General features: G+C 49.2%; 1 protein-coding gene across 4 annotated transcripts in view; it reads left to right on the forward strand.

The window, feature by feature from the left end:
- The window catches only part of ulk1b (unc-51 like autophagy activating kinase 1), a 130656-nt gene that overhangs the window by 43207 nt on the left and 65718 nt on the right, over window positions 1-21731 (forward strand). For all 4 annotated transcript variants that reach the window (XR_005461459.1, XM_038803577.1, XM_038803741.1 and 1 more), the window contains exons 8-11: window positions 1297-1398; window positions 7327-7385; window positions 11279-11361; window positions 20593-20643. Coding sequence is in view for 3 of the 4 variants with exons in the window: in XM_038803577.1 (XP_038659505.1) it covers window positions 1297-1398; window positions 7327-7385; window positions 11279-11361; window positions 20593-20643 (295 nt within the window). In the remaining variant the exon portion in view is untranslated. The remainder of the gene's footprint in view (window positions 1-1296; window positions 1399-7326; window positions 7386-11278; window positions 11362-20592; window positions 20644-21731) is intronic.

The following is a 21731-nucleotide window of genomic DNA, read 5'->3' on the forward strand; positions in this document are numbered from 1 at the left end:
CCAGAGTCCTCAACCGTTCCCCATACGACATGAGCCATTCAGCTCATCGGGTCTGCACCGACCCTCCGAAAGTGCACCCTAGCTAGGCTCAATCCCCCGCTCTACCCCATAACCCCACCTAAGCTTTTGGACACTAAGGGGCAATTTATCGTAGCCAATCCACCTAACCTGCAAATCTTTGGAATGTGGGAGGAAACCGGAGCACCCGGAGGAAACTCACGGAGACACGGGGAGGACGTACAAACTCCACACAGACAGTGACCCGAAGCGGGGTGGTGCTGTGAGACAGCAGTGCTAACCACTGTGCCGCCCCAATAATAAATTAATTTTTTAAAAACCCTCTACAGCTAATGAAATCCTTTCATTTTTAAGGTGTAACAACTGTTGTAATGTAGAAAACACAGCAGTCAGATTCCACAGACAGCAGCCCGACACTGAGGGACTTTGTGGGGGGGGGGGGGGGGAACAGGTTTGAATTTCCACTATCCTGTTTCCCCCAGGAAAGCCTGGCTCTGGTTTGAAATGATGCCTCCTCATTTCGCCCCTCACCCACACCAGGGGAAATCGCTTCTCTCGATCCACATGGACAAACTTAAACACCTCGATTAGATCATCACTAAACTTTCTAAATTCAAACCAAATTTACGTTGCAAGTCCCCGTAATTTAACCCTTTAATTCTAGTGGAGGCCGCAAGAGCTGCAGGCAGAGCGGGTGCTTCACGTTGCTGCTTACGGGATCTTGCTGTGTGCTGGTTGGCTGCTGAGTTTTCTGCATCTCAATCGTCATCAAACCTCAAAATAAAAGCGTTTCATTGGCTGGAAAGGATTTTAAAAATATATTTATTTTTTCACGGGATGCCGGCTTGTTGATTGCCCATCCCTTAGCGCCTCGGAGAAGCTGGTGGTGAGTCGTCTTCTTCAACCCCTGCAGTCCCTGTGGTGTAGGTATACCCACCGCGCTGTTAGGGAGCGAGGCCCAGCGACTTTGGGATGTGCTGAGAGTTTTCAGGGCATGAACTCAACTGAATTGCTGATGGGTAAGGAGAGGAAGCGATAGGGAGCAAAGGGAGGTAAATGGGACTGGGGTAAGGTTGAGTCGTGATGTAATTGAGCGGCAGGGCAGTTTTGAGGGAGCTGAGGCCTGAATTATGTCTGCTTTCCTGAACTGCTTTTCCACTGAACAGATTGGGCAGAATCAGTATTTGAATTTGAGAGGTTCCTCTGGAGAACGTGAAACATTCAATGTGTTTTTGATGAGGCGGCAATTCTAACTTCTCTCTGGCCCTCTCTCACCAGGCCCCAGAAGTCATTATGTCCCAGCATTATGACGCCAAGGCTGACCTGTGGAGTATCGGAACTATTGTGTACCAGTGTCTGACCGGAAAAGCCCCCTTCCAGGTAAGCATTTAAAACAAAACATTTCTTAAATTTGTGCTTGGGATTTGTTGCCCATCTCTAATTGACCTTTGAACCGAGTGGCTTGCTCAGCTATTTCAGTGGGGCGGGGGGGGGGCAGTTAAGATTCAACTGCATCGCTGTATGGGTTTGGAGTCACATGTAGGCCAGACCGGGTACGGGCGGCAGATTTCCTTCCCTGAAGGACATTAGTGAACCAGGTGGGCTTTTATGACGATTGGCAACGGTTTCGTGGTCATCATTATACTTTTAATTCCAGATCTTTTTTTAATACTGAATTCAAATTTCACCATCTGCCATTGTGGGATTTGAACCCGAGAGTATCAGAGCATTACCCTGGGTCTCTGGGTTACTTGTCCAGCGACAATACCACAACACCACCGCCTCCCCTCGTCGTCACCCGAGTGCTGTTGGATACTCGTGACTAAGCTGAAAAGTATTAACCTCCCTCTTATACTTCCAGGCTATGGAAAGACCTCCTGAGGTTATGAAACGGGCAGTATGCACGCTCTTTCTTTAAAGAAATCAATGCCGGGTGCATTAGCCAGCCTATGGGAGAAGGCAATACTTGAACACTTCTTGTCCCAAAACACTTCTCAGACAATGAAGCACTTTTTGAAGTGTAGTCACTGCTGTAGTGTACAAAACGCAGCCTCCAATTTGAGTGCAGCCAGATCCCATAAACAGCAACGGGATAATGACAAAATTATCCAATTTTTAAAAAAAGTGATGTTGGTTGAGTGGCAATATTAGCTGGGACTGGGGTTCCCAAACTGCGTTTCTTGGAACCCTGAGCTAGGGTGGCAGGGAGAACCCTACACTTCTTCAACATAGCGGATGTTCGATATGTTCCCGGGCAGACTGGGCCTTGCTTTTTAACACTTCTACAGAGTGAGGAAGGAAGAGGAGAGTGAAGAATTAAGCAGATAATTTAGCTTAAGACGAAGGAAGAAACTTCAATTCTTCCAGGTCTCAGGTCGTCCGACAGCAGGTCAGTTGGGTACTTCAGCCCATTCCTATTATTTCTGATCCTTCAAGGGCAGCACGGTGGCCTAGTGGTTAGCACAACCGCCTCACGGCGCTGAGGTCCCAGGTTCGATCCCGGCTCTGGGTCACTGTCCGTGTGGAGTTTGCATATTCTCCCCGTGTCTGCGTGGGTTTCGCCCCCACAACCCAAAAATGTGCAGAGTAGGTGGATTGGCCATGCTAAATTGCCCCTTAATTGGAAAAAATAATTGGGTAATCTAAATTTATTAAAAAAAAAAAAAAAAAAATTTCTGATCCTTCAGATCGATGTTCTACCTGTAAAAGTTCATTCGAGAAGCTGTTTAAACACTCCATGGTGCTGGGAAAAGAGCAGGGCGTTCTCCCCATCTCCTAGCCAACGTTCCTCAAAAAAAGACAACCTGAGATTGGTTAGAGTCTGTCATTTCCTTGGTTTACTGTTTGTGGAATCGTGCTGTGCACAAAATGGCCGCCGTGCTCGTCGACACATGAACAGTAATTGCAATCCGTATCATGTCCTCATGATCTCTCAGAACGTTTCACTCTCATCGAATTTCCTCAGGGCAGATACTGAGAGATTCGAGTTGGTCCACAAAGGGATTGTTTTTGCTTCGTTATCTATTCAGCGCCCACCTGGGCTGGAGCAGGTTGCCAGGTTGTCGTACCACTCGCTGCTTTCCTCCACTAGTTTGGAAAGCTGGATACTATTTCTTGGGCTTGATCACAGAGGGGAAGGACCAGAGAAATATTGCCATCCTTTATCTTGAGGAAACATTTCGGGAAAACTATCACCATTGGTCGCATTTCTGGTCACTCCTGAAGCTTGAGCAGATCCAAAATCCTGCCGCTTGGTCCACCCCACCGATCACCAACCACCTCAATATGTTGCTCATTCCCATCCCAATTTAGGCAATTGCCTGCCCCACGGCCAAGTTCCTCTCCTGACTTTCACAGTGTTTCTAGCTCTTAGCCTCAATGTGTTGATTTATGAGGGAGGTTGCATAGACGAGGCCGGTATTCCCTCAAGTATAAAAGATTGACGATTGATGTTGAAGATAACTAAAGGATCAGAGAGAGTAGAAAAAATGTTAATCTCCTCTGAGGAGGCGAGAACAATACGCACAGCCGGCGTTTATGTAGCTGCTTTAACACAATAAAACATCCCAGAATGCTTCACGGCAGAGAAATCAAACTAAATTTAACACAGGCACATAAGGAAATACCAGGCAGAAGACTGGTCAAAGAGAATCATAGAATTTACAGTGCAAAGGAGGCCATTCGGCCCATCGAGTCTGCACCGGCTCTTGGAAAGAGCACCCTACCCAAGGTCAACAACTCCACCCTATCCCCATAACCCAGTAACCCCACCCAACACTAAAGGCAATTTTGAACACTAAGGGCAATTTATCACGGCCAATCCACCTAACCACATCTTTGGACTGTGGGAGGAAACTGGAGCACCCGGAGGAAACCCACGCACACACGGGGAGGATGTGCAGACTCCGCACAGACAGTGACCCAAGCCGGAATCGAACCTGGGACCATGGAGCTGTGAAGCGATTGTGCTATCCACAATGCTACCGTGCTGCCCGTGCTGGATTAAGAATCTTAGAGGCGGAGAGAGCAGGGCAGAGATTTAGGGAAGGAATTTCAGAGCTTGGGGCCCAGGGAACTGAAGGCACAACCATTACTGGGGGTGAAAAACAGCCGGGCCCCAACTCCCCAGACCCCACCACACGCCTCAACTATCAGTGTGTTGAGAGAAAGGGACTTGGGTAGCAATACGTGAACCTTGTCAATAAACTGGGAAACATGCCGATATAGCCAGCCTGCCAGACATCCCAACAACAGGACCAAACTATTAAAATGGGGAATCAAAATTATTACGATCCCAGTTGATGCTGTAATGGGATGGGAAGGTCCCAGCATGAAACCCTGGCTCAAAAGACCGTAATTGTTTTTAAAAATTAAAATGTAGAGGAAGAGAGTCAATACCCGCAAATTAATTTCAACACCAAGAAAAAACATTTATTACAGATGGAAAAATTAGATTATAATTCAATACCTCTTTAAGGGCAGCACGGTAGCACAATTGCTTCACAGCTCCAGGGTCCCAGGTTCGATTCCCGGCTTGGGTCACTGTCAGTGCGGAGTCTGCACATCCTCCCCGTGTGTGCGTGGGTTTCCTCCGGGTGCTCCGGTTTCCTCCCACAGTCCAAAGATGTGCAGGTTAGGTGGATTGGCCATGATAAATTGCCCTTAGTGTCCAAAATTGCCCTTAGTGTCGGGTGGGGTTACTGGGTTATGGGGATAGGGTGGAGGTGTGGACCTTGGGTAAGGTGCTCTTTCCAAGAGCCGGTGCAGACTCGATGGGCCGAATGGCCTCCTTCTGCACTGTAAATTCTATGATAATGATAATCTATGATAATTACTCTCCCATTAGCTTAACAATTACAGACAGATTTAAAGATTAACATTGATTACAAAGTACATCTTAAGCTACCATGGTTGCATTAACACAAAAAGCCCCTTTTAAGCACACAAGATGATCGTGGTCAAATACATGCACTGTGCTCCGAACCCAAGTTGGTGTCTGTGGATTCCTCCTCAGAATCCCCACAGATGATGGTCACATGAGAGTTTCCAAACTCCATTCCCAAAAACACACATTAAAATCTTTCCTCATAATAATGATTTCCCTTAGCAGTTTGTATTCCTAAATCCAGTCCAGGTTTTCCAAATGACTCTTTTAACCCAAGCTTCCACTCCATCTTTTAACAGCGTCCTGGGTTTGGAGACAGTACTGGCATGGTGGGCTGAATGGCCTCGTTGTGTGCCATTAGCTTCTATGGGCATGAGCTTCCACCACTTAATTCTGATTTTCAGTGTAATCCCTCCAGCATTCCTTCAAGTCAGCGTACCCATGGCCGGTTGCTGTCATGAAATTGTCCATTTTATTCTCTTGTTGATTCACTGGCCATTTTATGGCACCGTTATCCAGTGATCAGGTTCTGTATTGATGAACCTGGACCAGTGGGTCCACTTACTGTCCATTCTCCATCCACTCATCATTTTCTGACAAGCTATTAACTACTCACTCATCACCCACTGACCTTCGCTCACTATCCACTGACTGACCATCCACTGACCACCCTTTGATCATGAGGAGAATGGGGATGAGAAAAATATCAGCCATGATTGAATGGCGGAGCAGACCTGATGGGCCGAATGGCCCAATTCTGCTCCTGTGTCTTCGGGACCACCCAAGAAAGGTTGGACTCAATTTTTGAACTGACCTCAAAATAGACGAGTGTTGCCACCTGAAAGAGCCAGGCTCGTTATGAAAATCAGCATCCAGTTTCACTTCAGTGAACTTACTCCAAATCTCTCTCTCTCTCTTGATCTCACTCTTGCTCTCACTCTCTCTCTCTTACTCTCTCTCTGTCACTCGCTCTCTCTCTCTCTCAACTCATCACAGGAGTGAAAATATAAGAAATGGGTCTTGGTTATTTTATAAACAAACTTTATTAAAACAAAATAAGTACAATGTTTAAACTTTTACTTCACAGTTCTGCCACTAACAGATTACATGCAGTTTCTTAAACTTAACACTAGTTCACACAAACAACACTTTGCATGAAGATACAGCTCTTGTTCCACTCACACAGAAAGGCAAAATCAACACCTGTATTTAGGAAGCGATCTATCTTCTGTTAGGTACATTCATTAAGAACCCTTTTCCAAAGCCATCTCTCTATGGCTTTTTGTCACGACCTTTTAGATGGCTGCTTACATCCTTGCCAGTGTTGCAGATTTCATGACCTGCCTCATGGCTGCTCACATCCTTCTCTTCTTTGCCTGTTCCAAATCGATTCTCTCTCTCTCAGCTCCAACCCTCAGATAAAGGTCCAGACTGGAAATTATCAACTATAATTGGGCTGCTTGATTGTCCACTCCCGTTTACGCAAAAGATCAGCAACGGAATTCTCCGACGACGGGATCCTCCAGTCCATCGGCAGGACACACACGCCCGCGGGTTTCCCGAAGTTGTGGGGTGAATGAAGAATCCCGCTGCGGGGGGGGGGGGGGGGGGGGGGGGGGGGCGGCGGCGGGGGAGCATGCCGGTAAATGCAGCTGGTGGACCGGAGAATCCCACCCCAGAGATATTCCATTCATATGCAACTTCCTTCGATTGACGGGCAAATGGGCCATCAGGCTCTGTAACATCAGACTCTGGTCCTGCAGGAATGTCCCAAAAGACAATGGATCTCGGGTGAATCACCTAATGCATTCCCTAATGGGTTTATGTCTGAATGGGACCATGTGTCTCAGCCACGTGTGGGTGTATCCCTCTGACCCTGCTGCGAGCAGTCTTTTATTTCAGTCTGTTTAGCCCCTAAATTGCTTGCTACATTTTGGACCCCATTTCTGGACCCAGGTTGCTAGTATCTCCCACATCTTGACAGTCTACTTTATTTCCTTACTCTGTAACCTCCTCCAGCCCTAGGATTGCGCTCCACAATTCTGACCTCTTGCGCACCCCTTAGTTTTACTGCAACACCATTGGCAGCCAATCCTTCGCTTGCCCAGGTCGTGCCCTCTGGAGTTCCCTCCCTAAACCTCTCCGTCTCCGTACATCCTCTGCGTTAAGATGATCTTTAAAAACTACCTCTTTTGACCAGGTTTTTAATCACCTGCCCTAATACCACCTCCTCTGGATGGGTACCATTTTGCTTCTGATAACCCACCCGTGATGCACCTCGAAACCTTTCACAAAGTTGAAGGCACTAGACAAACGCACGCTGTTCTCTATCAATGTAAAATGTGGTAAGTTGTTGTTGTGCGGTTGAGGGGCTGTGTTTCTGTCTGGTAAGGATTGAAGGTAACAAACTCTTTCTGTTACAGGCCAACAGTCCACAGAACCTGCGCCTGTTCTACGAGAAAAACAAGACCCTAGTACCAAAGTAAGTCACTTGCGCTTCTAGATGTTTCCGCGGGCCAGTGTTGGTTATATTTACCTATGCCCCTGCTCACACGTTAGCGTGAGTATTTGGTGAATGTCAGACTGGGGACTTGGAACGGGATTTGTAGATTGATTGATTGATTGATTTATTGTCACATGTACCAAAGTACAGTGGAAATTATTTTTCAGTGGCCAAGGGAAGGTAAACAGCAGACAAAAAGAATAATCGACAAATAAGTAATTGGTCAGAGCGTGGGACAAGGGGCCAAACAAGGCAAATACGACTTGAACAAGAGCAGCATAGGGCGTCGTGAATAGTGTTCTTGAAATGAAAACCGGTTATTGTCAAAAGTAGGCTTCAAATGAAGTTACTGTGAAAAGCCCCTAGTCGCCACATTCCGGCGCCTGTTCAGGGAGGCTGGTACGGGAATTGAACCGTGCTTACAGGGAACAGATTAGTCTGAGGGGGAGTCGTTGAGAAGTCTTGTAGCTGTGGGGAAGAACCTGTTCCTATGTCTGGATGTGTGAGTCTTCAGACTTCTGTACCTTCTACCTGATGGAAGGGTCTGGAAGAAGGCAATGCCTGGGTGGGAGGGGTCTCTGATAATGCTGTCTGCCTTCCTGAGGCAGCGGGAGGTGTAGACAGAATCAATGTGGGGGTGGCAAGCTTGTGTGATGCGTTGGGCTGAGTTCACCACACTCTGCAGTTTCTTGCGATCTTGGACCGAGCAGATTTAGATTTACTGTACCAAGGTACAGTGAAAAGTATTGTGTGTACAGTCCAGGCAGATCGGTCCATACATGGAAACATAGAACATACGATAAATACAAGAGGATACATAATGAAAATACATAAACATAGACAGCGGGCCAGTATACGGTATATAATGCTACAACTGTAGAGAAGGTGCGTAGAAAGATCAGTTCTACTGGGTAGGGGGTGAAACCTTCAGGAATACATTTAATCACAGTTGGCAACACTCTAACCAGTGGGTTTAATATATAATTTCTACACACCAGCGATGACACCCTAACCCTCACCCAGGCCCATTCGCCTATCATCCCTGGACTCACCGACAGACATTGACTCCTGATTCAGCAATGTCTCAATTTTAAAATCCCCATTCTGGTTTACAGATCAGTGTCGTCCCCCCCCCCCCCCCCCCCGTCTGAAATTACTGCGCCTCTCCAATTCCGGCCTCCCGTGTACCCCCATTGAACCTCCAGTGCACCTCGGAGGCCGCTTGTGTTCCCCAGAGGTGATGCTGAATGTCTCACGAGTTAAATGCCCACCCAGCCAGTCTTATCTGACTCAGTTGCTCAGCAGTCTGCTCACAGGCTGGCTTTGAGGATGGTACATCAGCCAATGGGACTGTATTCCATTAGAAAGGTCCAGCCTCAGATATGGAGGGATGGTAGTTTGGCGGGGGGGGGGGGGGGGGGGGGGGGGGGGGTCTTCAAGCGAGCATTAAATTGATTTTGGCGAGGACCTTTGGAGCCTGTAGGCAGAGGGGTTTGTAGCTAGATGCCAGGGTGAACATTGAAGGAGTAATGCCAGCTGCCAGAGCCAGTCAAGAGGAAGTGATATTGGCGCCTTGTGCCAACTCTGTCACATTGAGTGGCTGGGGGCAATGTTTGCAGAAAGCAGACTCGCGTCCGGAAACAATAAGCTGCGGGACCTTTGCAGGAAGCTGCTAGCCGGAATGAAACTGGCCTTTCACTTGAGTGTGACGGGCTGTCGTAGCGAATGTGCTTTCAGCCGCACCGAGAGTCTGTCACCGCCCCCCCCCCCCCCCTGCCTCCAGTAGTCGAGAAGGCTGTGCAGTGTGTGAGAAAGCCCGTACACAGCATCAGTGGCCTAAAGCCCTGTTAGGTACTCCCAGCTGCAATGGGGGAGGGGAACTTCAAATTGACTCAATTCCCCAGAGTTAACGCACGGAGGTCAAAAACCCAGAAACAGTGGGGGAGGAAGGTTGGGGGGGGGGGGGGGGATTTTTCGCCCTTGATTTTGGCAGGCAGGAACGGCGGCAGGGGTGGAGAATCGAATGGGAATCCCCAAACAGCTTTAACGCCATCACGATCTCCCGTTACGATCGTCCACACTAATGATGTATATTAGAATACATTGTAATATCATTATCAGGTTTCTCTGCTCTATTATCGTCCCACATCAGATATGTGTGGGGGGATGCCCGGTGGGGGAGGGGGCATCCCGATCTCTTGCAGGCCGGCGATGCCAGTGTGACATCGTGGGACCCACCTCCAGGATTCTGTTGGACCAAATGTCCAAAATTATGGGGGGAAAAGCCAAGTTAGCAGGTCTGGGGGATCATCAGAGTCTGAGAATTCAGAAACTCTCATCTTTGTTTCAAATCCCTCATCCCCTCGCCCTGTAATCTCCTCCGTTCCTACAACCCTCCAAGATCTCTGCACTCCTTTGATTCCAGCCTCTTGACCATCTCCTGGTTCTAATGGTTCCACCATGGGTGACCTGGGCTTTGAGCTCTGTAATTCCCACCCTAAACCTGTCTCCCTTCTGCTCTGTACCTCTCCATTCCACTCGAGACTCTCCATAAAACCTGCTTCAACTCTCCGGAAATCTCCCCAAGTGACTTGGTATCACATTATATCTGAAATGCCTTGGGCATTTTACTACGATAAAGACGACACCGTGGCACAGTGGTTAGCACTGCCGCCTCACAGCGGCAGGGACCCGGGTTCAATTCCGGCCTCGGGTGACTGTATGGAGTCTGCACTTTCTCCCCATGTCTGCGTGGGTTTCCTCCGGGTGCTCCGGTTTCTTCCCACACGTCCTGAAAGACGTGCTGTTAGGTGGACTGGCCGTGTTAAATTGCCCCTCAGTGTCCAAAGATGTGCAGGCTGGGTGGGGTCGCAGGGCTAGGGCGAGGGAGTGGGTCTAGGTAGGGTGCTCTTTCGGCAGTCAGTGCACACTCGATGGGATGAATGGCCTCATTCTGCACTGTAGGGATTCAGTGTATTCTAAGGCAGTACAGAAAATGATGCGACATAGAGCACATATTTCAACTTGAAAGCAAGCTGGAAACTATAGGCCACAAATAAAGGATAGTCACTTCATAAATCTAATCGGGAATTCAGGAGTAACTTTTTAAAATAAATTTAGAGTTCCCAATTCATTTTTTTTTCCAATTAAGGGGCAACTTAGCATAGCCAATCCACCTACCCTGCACGTAGAACATACAGTGCAGAAGGAGGCCATTCGGCCCATCGAGTCTGCAACGACCCACTGAAGCCCTCACTTCCACCCTATCCCCGTAACATAATAACCCCTCCTAACGTTTTTGGTCACTAAGGGCAATTTATCATGGCCAGTCCACCTAACCTGCATGGCTTTGGACTGTGGGAGGAAACCGGAGGAAACCCACGCAGGCACGGGGAGAACGTGCAGACTCCACACACAGTGACCCAGCGGGGAATCGAACCTGGGACCCTGGCGCTGTGAAGCCGCAGTGCCAGCCACCTGTGCTGCCCAGGAGTAATGTCTTTACCACGAAAGTGGTGAGATGCGGCAGTCGCCACCACAGGGAGTGGTTGAGGTGAATCGTACAGACACGGGAAGCTGGATAAACACACGAGGGGGCGAGAGATAGAAGGATATGCTGATCGGGTGAGATGGGGAAGGTGGGAGGAAGTCTGCGTGGAGCATAAACACCGGCATGGAGCAGTGGCTCTGGATTCAGCCGTGTAATTTTGATGGAACTTAAATGCACATTGTTGTTGTGAACCATCCGATGACTAATTATGGGATGGAGTCTCTGCTGGCCTTTAGCTTCCAGGGAAAGGACCAGCCTTTGCGCTGACCACTCGGGCTTTATCTGGCACCTCACGCTATTTGTTTTCTCTTTTCATCAACAGCATTCCGAGAGAGACCTCCAGCCATCTCCGTCACCTGCTCCAGGGACTTCTGCTCCGGAATTACAAGGACCGGATGGAGTTCAGTGAGTATCCGACCTTCACTTTCACTGGGATAGAACCTGAGCATGCACGAAATAGCGGTTGGCCATTCGGCCCCTTGAGTCTGCCCTGCCGGTCTGTAAGATCATGGATGATCTTCCACCTCAACTCAATTCTTGAGGTGGAAGATCATCCACCTTGTCACCAGATCCCTGATTTGCTTAGCGTCCAAAAGTCTCAGCACTCTTGATGATATCAGTTGTCGAGTATAATAGACATGACGATGGAGCGCCCACAATCCCCTGGGGTGGAGAACTCCAAAGATTCACAACACTCCCAGTGAGGAAATTCTCCTCATCTCAGTCCGAAATGATTGACCGTTATCCTGAGGCAATGAACCCCTCGACCATTCAGCAGCCTCTCAGTCTCAATCCTGTCAATCTCGCAATGAGTTTTAATGGTTTCAGTGAGATCACCTCTCATCTTGTCTGAAATTTTGAAGAATAGGTCCGTTATATTCACCGCTCCCCGTGGGACAGTCCTCCCGACCCAGGAGTAGCAGACAAGACAACAGATGAGCAGGTGGCAGGCATTTACTGAGATAATTCATGACTCCCAGCAAACATACATCTCAATGAGGAGGAAAGACTCTTCAGGGGAGGAAGATCCTACTGTGGATAACCAATAAGATGAGGAGAGTATTAAGTTGAAAGCGGAAACATATAAAATGGCAAAGGTTAGTGGTGGGCCAGAAGAATGGGATAAATTGAGAATGTAGCAGAGATAGACTGAAAAATAATCAGGAAGGAGATAATAAGACCATAAGACTTGGGAACAGAATTAGGCCACTCGGCCCATCGAGTCTGCTCCGCCATTCAATCATGGCTGATATTTTCTCATCCCCATTCTCCTGCCTTCTCCCCATAACCCCTGATCCCCATATTAATCAAAAACCTATCTATCTCTGTCTTTTGTGATTTGGCCTCCACAGCCTTCTGCGGCAAAGAGTTCCACAGATTCACCACCCTCTGGCTGAAGAAATTCCTCCTCATCTCTGTTTTAAAGGATCGTCCCTTTAGTCTGAGATGGTGCCCTCTGGTTCTAGTTTTTCCTACAAGTGGAAACATCCTCTCCACGTCCACTCTATCCAGGCCTCGCAGTATCCTGTAAGTTTTAATAAGATCCCCCCTCATCCTTCTCAACTCCAACGAGTACAGACCCAGAGTCCTCAACCGTTCATTCCAGGGATCATTCTCGTGAACCTCCTCTGGACCCTTTCCAAGGCCAACACATCCTTCCTTAGATACGGGGCAACAAAACTCAAAATGGGGTCTGACCAGAGCCTTGTACAGCCTCAGAAGTACATCCCTGGTCTTGTATTCTAGCCCTCTCGACATGAATGCTAACATTGCATTTGCCTTCTTAACTGCCGACTGAACCTGCACATTAACCTTAAGAGAATCATGAACAAGGACTCCCAATTCCCTTTGTGCTTCTGATTTCCGAAGCCTTTCCCCACTTAGAAAATAGTCTGTGCCTAAATTCCTTCTTCCAAAGTGCATAACCTCACACTTTTCGACATTGTATTTCATTTTCCACTTCATTACCTACTCTCCTAGCCTGTCCAAATCCTGTGTTCTGCAGCCCCCTTACTTCCTCAATACTACTTGTCCCTCTACAGATCTTTGTATCAGCTGCAGACTTAGCAACAATGCCTTCAGTTTCTTGTTCCAGATCATAAATAAATTATGAGGGCAAGTTGGCGAGAATCGGAAGAACAGGCAATAGAAAGTTTTGTGAAGTACATTAAAAGGAGAGAGGAATAAAAGGAAGAATTAACGCCTTAGAGAAAGAAACTGAGGAAGTAATTATGGGGAACAAGGAAATGGCAGAAGTTAAATAGATATTTTGCATCACCCTTTACTGCCGACGATACTACAAGCACCCCAGAAATTATAAAAAATTCAGGGGCGAAATTAAATGCAGTCAGCAGAGATTTAGGGCGGAATTCTCCGCTCCAGCGCGGCATTGGGAAGGCCGTTGTGAACTCGGCCGAATTTCACGACAGCCTCGGAGGCCGCTCCTCGCACCCTATTCACCCCCCCCCCCCCCCCCCCCCCCCCCCCCCCCCCCCGCTGCTTAAAGGCACCTTCCGGTGGCGGCTTTGAAGGAGTAAGTCGCACATTTGGTGGCTCCCACTCGGGTCGGACTTTTGGACCTTTTCCCCCGATGTTCGACCGGACTTGAATTGTAAAACTGGTGACAGAGGCAATTGTGTACTGAATTCCCACATCGGTGCATGGAGAGAAGGATTAGAAGTGCTGGTAAAGGCAGAAACAGAAAGACAGAGAAGGCTTGGGCTGAAGCTGCAGCAGGAGACAGCATGGGGGAGACAGCATGGGGGAGACAGCATGGGGGAGACAGCATGGCGGAGGACCGGACCTCTGGCTCGGCGACCCAGCGGTCAACGGAGCCGCTGATGCAAGTTACTCGGGACAGCTTTGCTCAGCAGAAACGGGACTGCTTGGACCCAATAAAAGAGTCAATTGAGCGGCTGGAACTTAGATTGGACGGCCAAGATCGGGCGATCCAGAAGGTGGAGAAGGCGCTGGCTGAGCAGGAGGAACATCAAACTGCGATGGGGTTGGAGGTGGGGATGCTGAGAGACCAGCAGAAGAAGCTCCTGGAGAAGGTGGAGGGCCTAGAGAATAGGTCCCGCTGACAGAGCTTGAGAATCGTTGGGCTCCCGGAGGGGTCCGAAGGAGCGGACGCTGGGGCACACATCGCAGACATGTTTGAGAAGCTGCTGGGGGATGGGGCATTCTCCCGGCCCTTGGAGGCAGACAGGGCTCACAGAGCACACGCAAGGAAGCCGCGAATGGGAGACCCCCTGAGGGCAATGATGGTGAGATTCCACAGGTACTTGGATAAGGAGAGCATTCTACAGTGGGCCAAGCAGACATGGAGCTGTAAGTGGGACAACAGTATCCTGCAGGTTTATCAAGACCTGAGTGTGGAGGTGGCCAGGAGGAGCAAGCTTCAACCAGATTAGGTCAATCCTTTTTAAGAAAAAGGTGAAGTGGAGGGGGGGCAGCACTGTGGCCTAGTGGTTAGCACAACCGCCTCACGGCACTGAGGTCCCAGGTTCGATCCCGGCTCTGGGTCACTGTCTGTGTGGAGTTTGCACATTCTCCCCATGTCTGCGTGGGTTTCGCCCCCACAACCCAAAAATGTGCAGAGTAGGTGGATTGGCCACACTAAATTGCCCCCTTAATTGGAAAAAATAATTGGATAATCTAAATTTTTTTTAAAAAGAAGAAAAAGGTGAAGTTCGGACTGTTGTATCCGGCCCGTCTCTGAGTCACGCACGGGGAACAGCACTTTTATTTTGAGTCGCCTGAGGACGCGCTGGACTTCGCGAAAGGGAAAGGACTGGTGGTGGACTGGGAACGTTTGAACTTGGCTGCAACATTCATGGTTTTTTTTGTTTTTCTGTTCTTTTTTTAAAAAAGTTTCTCATTTTTCGTTTTGTACAAGCTGTTTGTAATGCCTTCTGTATTGATTTGGGACCAGTAACAGAGCTGAGTGAGTTAAGGTTTTCATTTGCACTGTTGGGGGATGGAGGTGAGCTTGTTTAGATTTTGGTGTTTTTCTGTCGGGCAATTGTGTGGCGATTGTTTGATGTTGGAGTTTGTTTGAATGAGTGGGGGGAGGGAGGGGGGGGGGGGAACAATAGGTGGGAGTCTATCCGGCACCAGGGATGGGGGCCACCAAGCTAGCTGGGCGGGCTAGCTCACGGAAGCGCAGTGGGGGTGTGCATATGTTTGGTTTATTGAAGTGGTTGGGTTACAGAGTGTTGTTATTGGGGGGGGGGGGCAATGAGCCCCCCAACTAGGCTGATCACCTGGAATGTTCGAGGGTTAAATGGGCCGGTCACGAGGGCACGTGTGTCCACGCATCTGAGGGGACTGAAGGTGGACGTGGCAATGTTGCAGGAGACGCACCTTAGAGTAATTGACCAGATTAGACTGAGGAAAGGCTGGGTCAGTCAGGTCTTTCACTCAGGACTCAAAGACCAGAGGGGTCGCGATCCTGATCAATAAGCAGGTGGTATTTGAGGCGGATAGAATAGTCTCGGATGTGGGAGGTCGGTACATTATGATCGGGGGGGGGGGGGGGATTAGTAAATGTGTATCCGCCAAATTGGGATGTTGTGGAGTTTATAAAGAGGATGCTGCGGAAGATACCGGACCAGGACTCGCTCAGGTTGGTCATGGGAGGGGACTTCAATGCAGCGTATGGAGGCGGCTTCATGCAAGGGCACCAGTCTGGGGGCGTTGGTAACTGCGCCTCTACTGCTCCCGCCGACACGGTACTCCACCAGCCCCGTGGTGGTGGCGGCCCTGAGAGTCTGGGGGCAATGGAGGAAGCATGTGGGAGCAGAGGGAGCATCGGTCTGGTTTCCAATCTGTAATAATCACCAGTTTGCCCCGGGAAGTATGGATGGGGGATTCCGGATATGGCGGAGAGCAGGGATTGAGAGGGTGGGGGATATGTTTACAGAGGGCAGCTTTCCGAGTATGAGGGCGCTGGAAGAGAAGTTTGGGTTGACGGGGGGAAACAAATTCTGGTGTCTGCAGGCGCGGGACTTCCTACGTAAACAGGTGTCAACCTTCCCGCTCTTACCGCTAAGGGGGATTCAGGACAGGGTAGTTTCCAGAGGGTGGGTAGGAGAAGGGAGCGTCTCGGACATTTACAAGGAACTTATGGGGTCAGAGGAGACGCAGACCGAGGAGCTGAAGCACAAGTTGGAGGAGGAGCTGGGAGGAGAGATAGAGGATGGTCTCTGGGCGGACACGTTGAGTCGAGTCAACGCGTCCGCAACATGTGCCAGGCTCAGCCTGATAGGGGCTGTTTAGCTCAGGGCTAAATCGCTGGCTTTGAAAGCAGACCAAGCAGGCCAGCAGCACGGTTCAATTCCTGTAACAGCCTCCCCGAACAGGCGCCGGAATGTGGCGACTAGGGGCTTTTCACAGTAACTTCATTGAAGCCTACTCGTGACAATAAGCGATTTTCATACAATTCAAGGTTGCTCACCGGGCTGACATGACAGTGGCCCGGATGAGTAGATTCTTTGGGGTGGAAGACAGGTGTGTAAAATGTGCGGGAGGACCAGCGAACCATGGCCACATGTTCTGGGAATGTCCGACGATTACGGGATTTCGGCAGGGGTTTGCAGACGTCATGTCCACGGTGTTAAAAACAAGGGTGGCATCGAGTCCAGAGGTGCCGATTTTTGGTGTGTCAGATGACCCGGGAATCCAGGAGGGGAAAGAGGCAGACGTTCTGGCCTTTGCTTCCCTGATAGCCCGGAGACGGATACTATTAGCTTGGAGGGACTCAAAGCCCCCGGAGTCGGAGACCTGGCTATCGGACATGGCTAGCTTTCTCTGTTTGGAGAAAATCAAGTTCGCCTTGAGAGGGTCACTGTTAGGGTTCGCCCGGAGGGGGCAGCCGTTCAGCGACTTCTTCACGGAAAATTAATCGTCAGCAGAAGGGGGGGGGGGGGGGGGGGGGGGGGGGGGGGGGGGGGGGGGGGGGGGGGTTAGTTAGTTTAGCTTAGAGTAGGGGGTTAATAAAGGTGGGATTTGTAAGGGAGGGAGACGGCTTTTGCAATATGTTTATAGATTCCTGTACATTGTTTATTTTGTTGCTGTTATAATACCAAAAATACCTCAATAAAATGTTTATTAAAGGGATACTGCAACCACTTGAGCTCTTTTACAGTCCCGCTGACTCTGGGCAGTACGGTAGCACAGTAGTTAGCACTGTGGCTTCACAGCGCCGCGGTCCCAGGTTCGATTCCCCGCTGGGTAACTGCCTGTGCGGAATATGCACGTTCTCCCCGTGTCTTGTGTGGGTTTCCTCCGGGTGCTCCTGTTTACTCCCACAGTCCAAAGACGTGCAGGTTAGGTGGATTGGCCATGCTAAATTGCCCTTAGTGTCCAAAAAAGGTTCCGAGGGGTTGTTGGGTTACGGGGATAAGAACTAGGAGCAGGAGTAGGCCATCTGGCCCCTCGAGCCTGCTCCGCCATTCAATGAGATCATGGCTGATCTTTTGTAGACTCAGCTCCACTTTCCAGCCCGAACACCATAACCCTTAATCCCTTTTTTCTTCAAAAAACGATCTATCTTTACCTTAAAAACATTAAATGAAGGAGCCTCAACTGCTTCACTGGGCAAGGAATTCCATAGATTCACAACCCTTTGGGTGAAGAAGTTCCTCCTAAACTCAGTCCTAAATCTACTTCCCTTATTTTGAGGCTATGTCCCCTGGTTCTGCTTTCACCCGCCAGTGGAAACAACCTGCCCGCATCTATCCTATCTATTCCCTTCATAATTTTAAATGTTTCTATAAGATCCCCCCTCATCCTTCTAAATTCCAATGAGTACAGTCCCAGTCTACTCAACCTCTCCTCGTAATCCAACCCCTTCAGCTCTGGGATTAACCTAGTGAATCTCCTCTGCACACCCTCCAGGGCTGTTTAGCACACTGGGCTAAATCGCTGGCTTTGAAAGCAGACCAAGCAGGCCAGCAGCACGGTTTGATTCCCGTAAGAGCCTCCCCGAACAGGCGCTGGAATGTGGCGACTAGGGGCTTTTCACAGTAACTTCATTGAAGTCTGCTCGTGACAATAAGCGATTTTCATTTCATTTCCGATGCCAGTACGTCCTTTCTCAAGTAATGAGACCAAAACTGAACACAATACTCCAGGTGTGGCCTCACTAACAACTTATACAATTGCAACATAACCTCCCTAGTCTTAAACTCCATCCCTCTAGCAATGAAGGACAAAATTCCATTTGCCTTCTTAATCACCTGTTGCACCTGTAAACCAACTTTCTGTGACTCATGCACTAGCACACCCAGGTCTCTGCACAGTGGCATGCTTTAATATTTTATTGTTTAAATAATAATCCCGTTTGCTGTTATTCCTACCAAAATGGATAACCTCACTTAGTGTCATCTGCAAACTTGGACACATTGCCCTTGGTCCCCAACTCCAAATCATCTATGTAAATTGTGAACAATTGTGGGCCCAACATGGATCCCTGAGGGACACCACTAGCTACTGATTGCCAACCAGAGAAACACCCATTAATCCCCACTCTTTGCTTTCTATTAATTAACCAATCCTCCATCCATGCTACTACTTTACCCTTAATGCCATGCATCTTTATCTTATGCAGATAGGGTAGAAGTGAGGGTTTAAGTGGGTCAGTGCACGTGTTTGGACTGTGGACAGTGACCCAGCGGGGAATCGAACCTGGGACCCCGGCGCTGTGAAGCCACAGTGCTAACTACTGTGCTACCGTGCTGCCCAGAGTCATTGGGACTGTAAAAGAGCTCAAGTGGTCGCATTGTTCCTTCTCTGTATAGCTTTAGTCTGCGTACCCAAGAATCTTATGGTGATATATCGTTTCTTAAATAAGGGAACCACAACTGTACACAGTATTCTAAATGTGGCCTCACTAAGGGCTCACTCGGGGCTGGTTTAGCGCAGTGGGCTAAACAGCTGGCTTGTAATGCAGAACAAGACCAGCAGCGGCGGGTTCAATTCCCGTACCGGCCTCCCCGAACAGGCGCCGGAATGTGGCGACTAGGGGCTTTTCACAGTAACTTCATTGAAGCCGACTTGTGACAATAAGCTATTGTTATTATTAATACCTTGCGCAGACTCGGGCCGAATGGCCTCCTTCTGCACTGTCTGTTCTATGACACATTTTATGCGAGGGTCTGAACCATTCATGAATTTTCCAACAGGAGCCAGACCTCATCCTGTACCAGACTAAACTGGTTGCTCATTTTGGGGATGTGGGTGTTGCTGGCAGTGCCAGCATTTAGTGCCCATCCCTAATTGCCCTGTAGAGTTGTGCTGAGCTGCCACCTTGAATGGCTACAGTGGCTTGATACGACAGAATGGTTTGCTGGGCTATCTCAGAGAGCAGTTAACCAGGTTGGTATTGGACTGCAGTTAAATTTAGTTCCAGGCGAGTACCTTTACAAATGGAGAGTTTCTGTCTCTACCACCCTTTCAGGCAGTGAGTTCCACGTCCCACTACCTCCTCAGTGAGGAATATTCCCCCTCGAATTCCCTCTAACCTCCCCACCTCTTCATTCTGTAGCCCCCCGGTTATTGACCCGTATCAAAGACTTTCTTATCCACTTGATCGCCACTCCTCAGTTCAGTTAGGTCTGTCCACAGTCTCCTCTTTCCCAAAGAAAATAACCCCAGCCCATCCAATCTTTTGTCCATCAGTAAAATTCTCCAGCCAACATTTCGTAGTAATCTGCCCTGCGCCCCCTCTAGCGCAATCGTACCTTTCCGAGAGAGCGGTGATGGGAACTGCCCCGAGTTCTCCAACCACGGCACAGCCGGTTGTCTGTACCGTTCCAGCACGCCCCCCCCCTACTCTTATATTCAGTGCCAAGGTCAATAAGACCATACAGGCCACCTGCCTGCTTGGCATTGTTTAAGATGGTGAAAGATTTGCTCGGAACTCGATAAAGAGGAACTATTTCCCATTGGCAGGGAGCCGAGAATCTTAAAATTCGCGCTGGGTTGTTTGAGAGTGAGATTAGGAAGCACGTCTTCCTAATAAAGGGGCTGGTTTAGCACAGTGGACTAAATAGCTGGCTTGCAATGCAGAACAGTGCCAGCAGCGCGGGTTCAATTCCCGTACCGGCCTCCCCGAACAGGCGCCGGAATGTGGCGACTAGGGGCTTTTCACAGTAACTTCATTTGAAGCCTACTCGTGACAATAAGCGATTCTTCATATTATTATTATTCACACAGCTTTCTCAAAAAGCTGTTGAGACTTATGGGGGGGGGGGGTAGGGGTGTCGATAACCTTCTGACACACCAAAATCGGTTGTCGAGTATTATGGGATGTGGAACAAATGCCTGGGAAATGGGGATGAAGCACAGGTCATCCATGATCTAACTGAGTGGTGGGACAGACTCAAGGGGCTGAATGGTCTCCTCCTGTTCCCTCTTCTCAGTCCTGTTGTACAAAACCTTTGTGCTCCAAATCATCTGCAGGTGGAAAAACAGCTCCTCTCGCACATGTCTTTCCCCAGTAGTATCTTGCTTTGAAAAAGGAGGCTGATACGCAGCTCTATGAGTTTGGATGTGAATTCTCCCAGTACCCTCCCATGACCTGTGACAGTGCAGGCGGTTATGTTGATCTGATCAATGTGTTTCATTCCACAGGTGAATTCTTTCATCACCCGTTTCTGGACATCAGCTCTTCCATGAAGAAATGTAAGTGGGGCGAAGACTGATCTATGTTCGCGGGAGGGGTGTGCGGAATGCCCCACAGCTGTACTGGGGAGAACTTCCATTGTAGTTCCACCGAGCAGATAGTTCGACTTGTAGCTCAACCACTCCAGGCCGTCATCCCCACATCGGCATATCGAACGTTGAACACATTTATACGCAAGAGCACCCATGGGTGCTGGGGGGGGGGGGGGGGGGGGGGGGGGGGGGGGGGCAGTGAAGGAGTCCCTTATCAGCGCCTCCCCCCGTAACAGACACGAGTGGGAAGGGGTGGGTTTGGAAAGAAAGAATGAGAGAAAAAGGAGAAAATAAAGATATTTTTACAGCATCTTTCATTTTTTTTTTTTTTTTTAAATTTAGAGTACCCAATTATTTTTTTCCAATTAAGGGGCAAATTTAGCGTGGCCAATTCACCTAACCTGCACATCTTTTGGGTTGTGGGGGCGAAACCCACGCAGACACGGGGAGAATGTACAAACTCCAAACGGACAGTGACCCAGGGCTGGGATTCGAACCCGGGTCCTCAGCGCCGTAGGCAGCAATGCTAACCACTGTGCCACCGTGCTGCCCAATTACAGCATCTTTCATGACCTCCATAGAATCCCCCCCCAGTGGGAAAAGGAGGCCATTCGGCCCATCAAGTCTGCACCGACCCTTCGAAAAAGCAGTCGATCTCAGCCCATTCCCCGGAGGAAACCCACTCAAGAACAGGGGGGAGAAAGTGCAAACTCCGCACTCACAGTCGCCCGAGGCTGGAATCGAACCCGAGTCCCTGGTGCTGTGAGGTAGCAGTGCTAACCACTGTGCCGACATGGACCTCCGGATGTCCCAAAACCTTTCAGAGCAAAAGGAGAACTTATAAAAGTCGTCACTATTGTGATGTAGGAAACTGCAGCAGCCAATTTCCACGCAGCAAGATCCCCGAAACAGCAATCTGATCATGGCCACATAATCCATTTTTAATGATATATTGAAGGGCCTGATTACGACAACCAGTAGTGCATGTGGCATTATCCGGTGATAGTCCGTGCCATCATCTAATAGAGGTTTGTGAGTGATGGTGTTTAACCACT

Source organism: Scyliorhinus canicula, chromosome 1 (assembly GCF_902713615.1).
Source record: "Scyliorhinus canicula chromosome 1, sScyCan1.1, whole genome shotgun sequence".
Taxonomy (NCBI): Eukaryota; Metazoa; Chordata; class Chondrichthyes; order Carcharhiniformes; family Scyliorhinidae; genus Scyliorhinus; species Scyliorhinus canicula.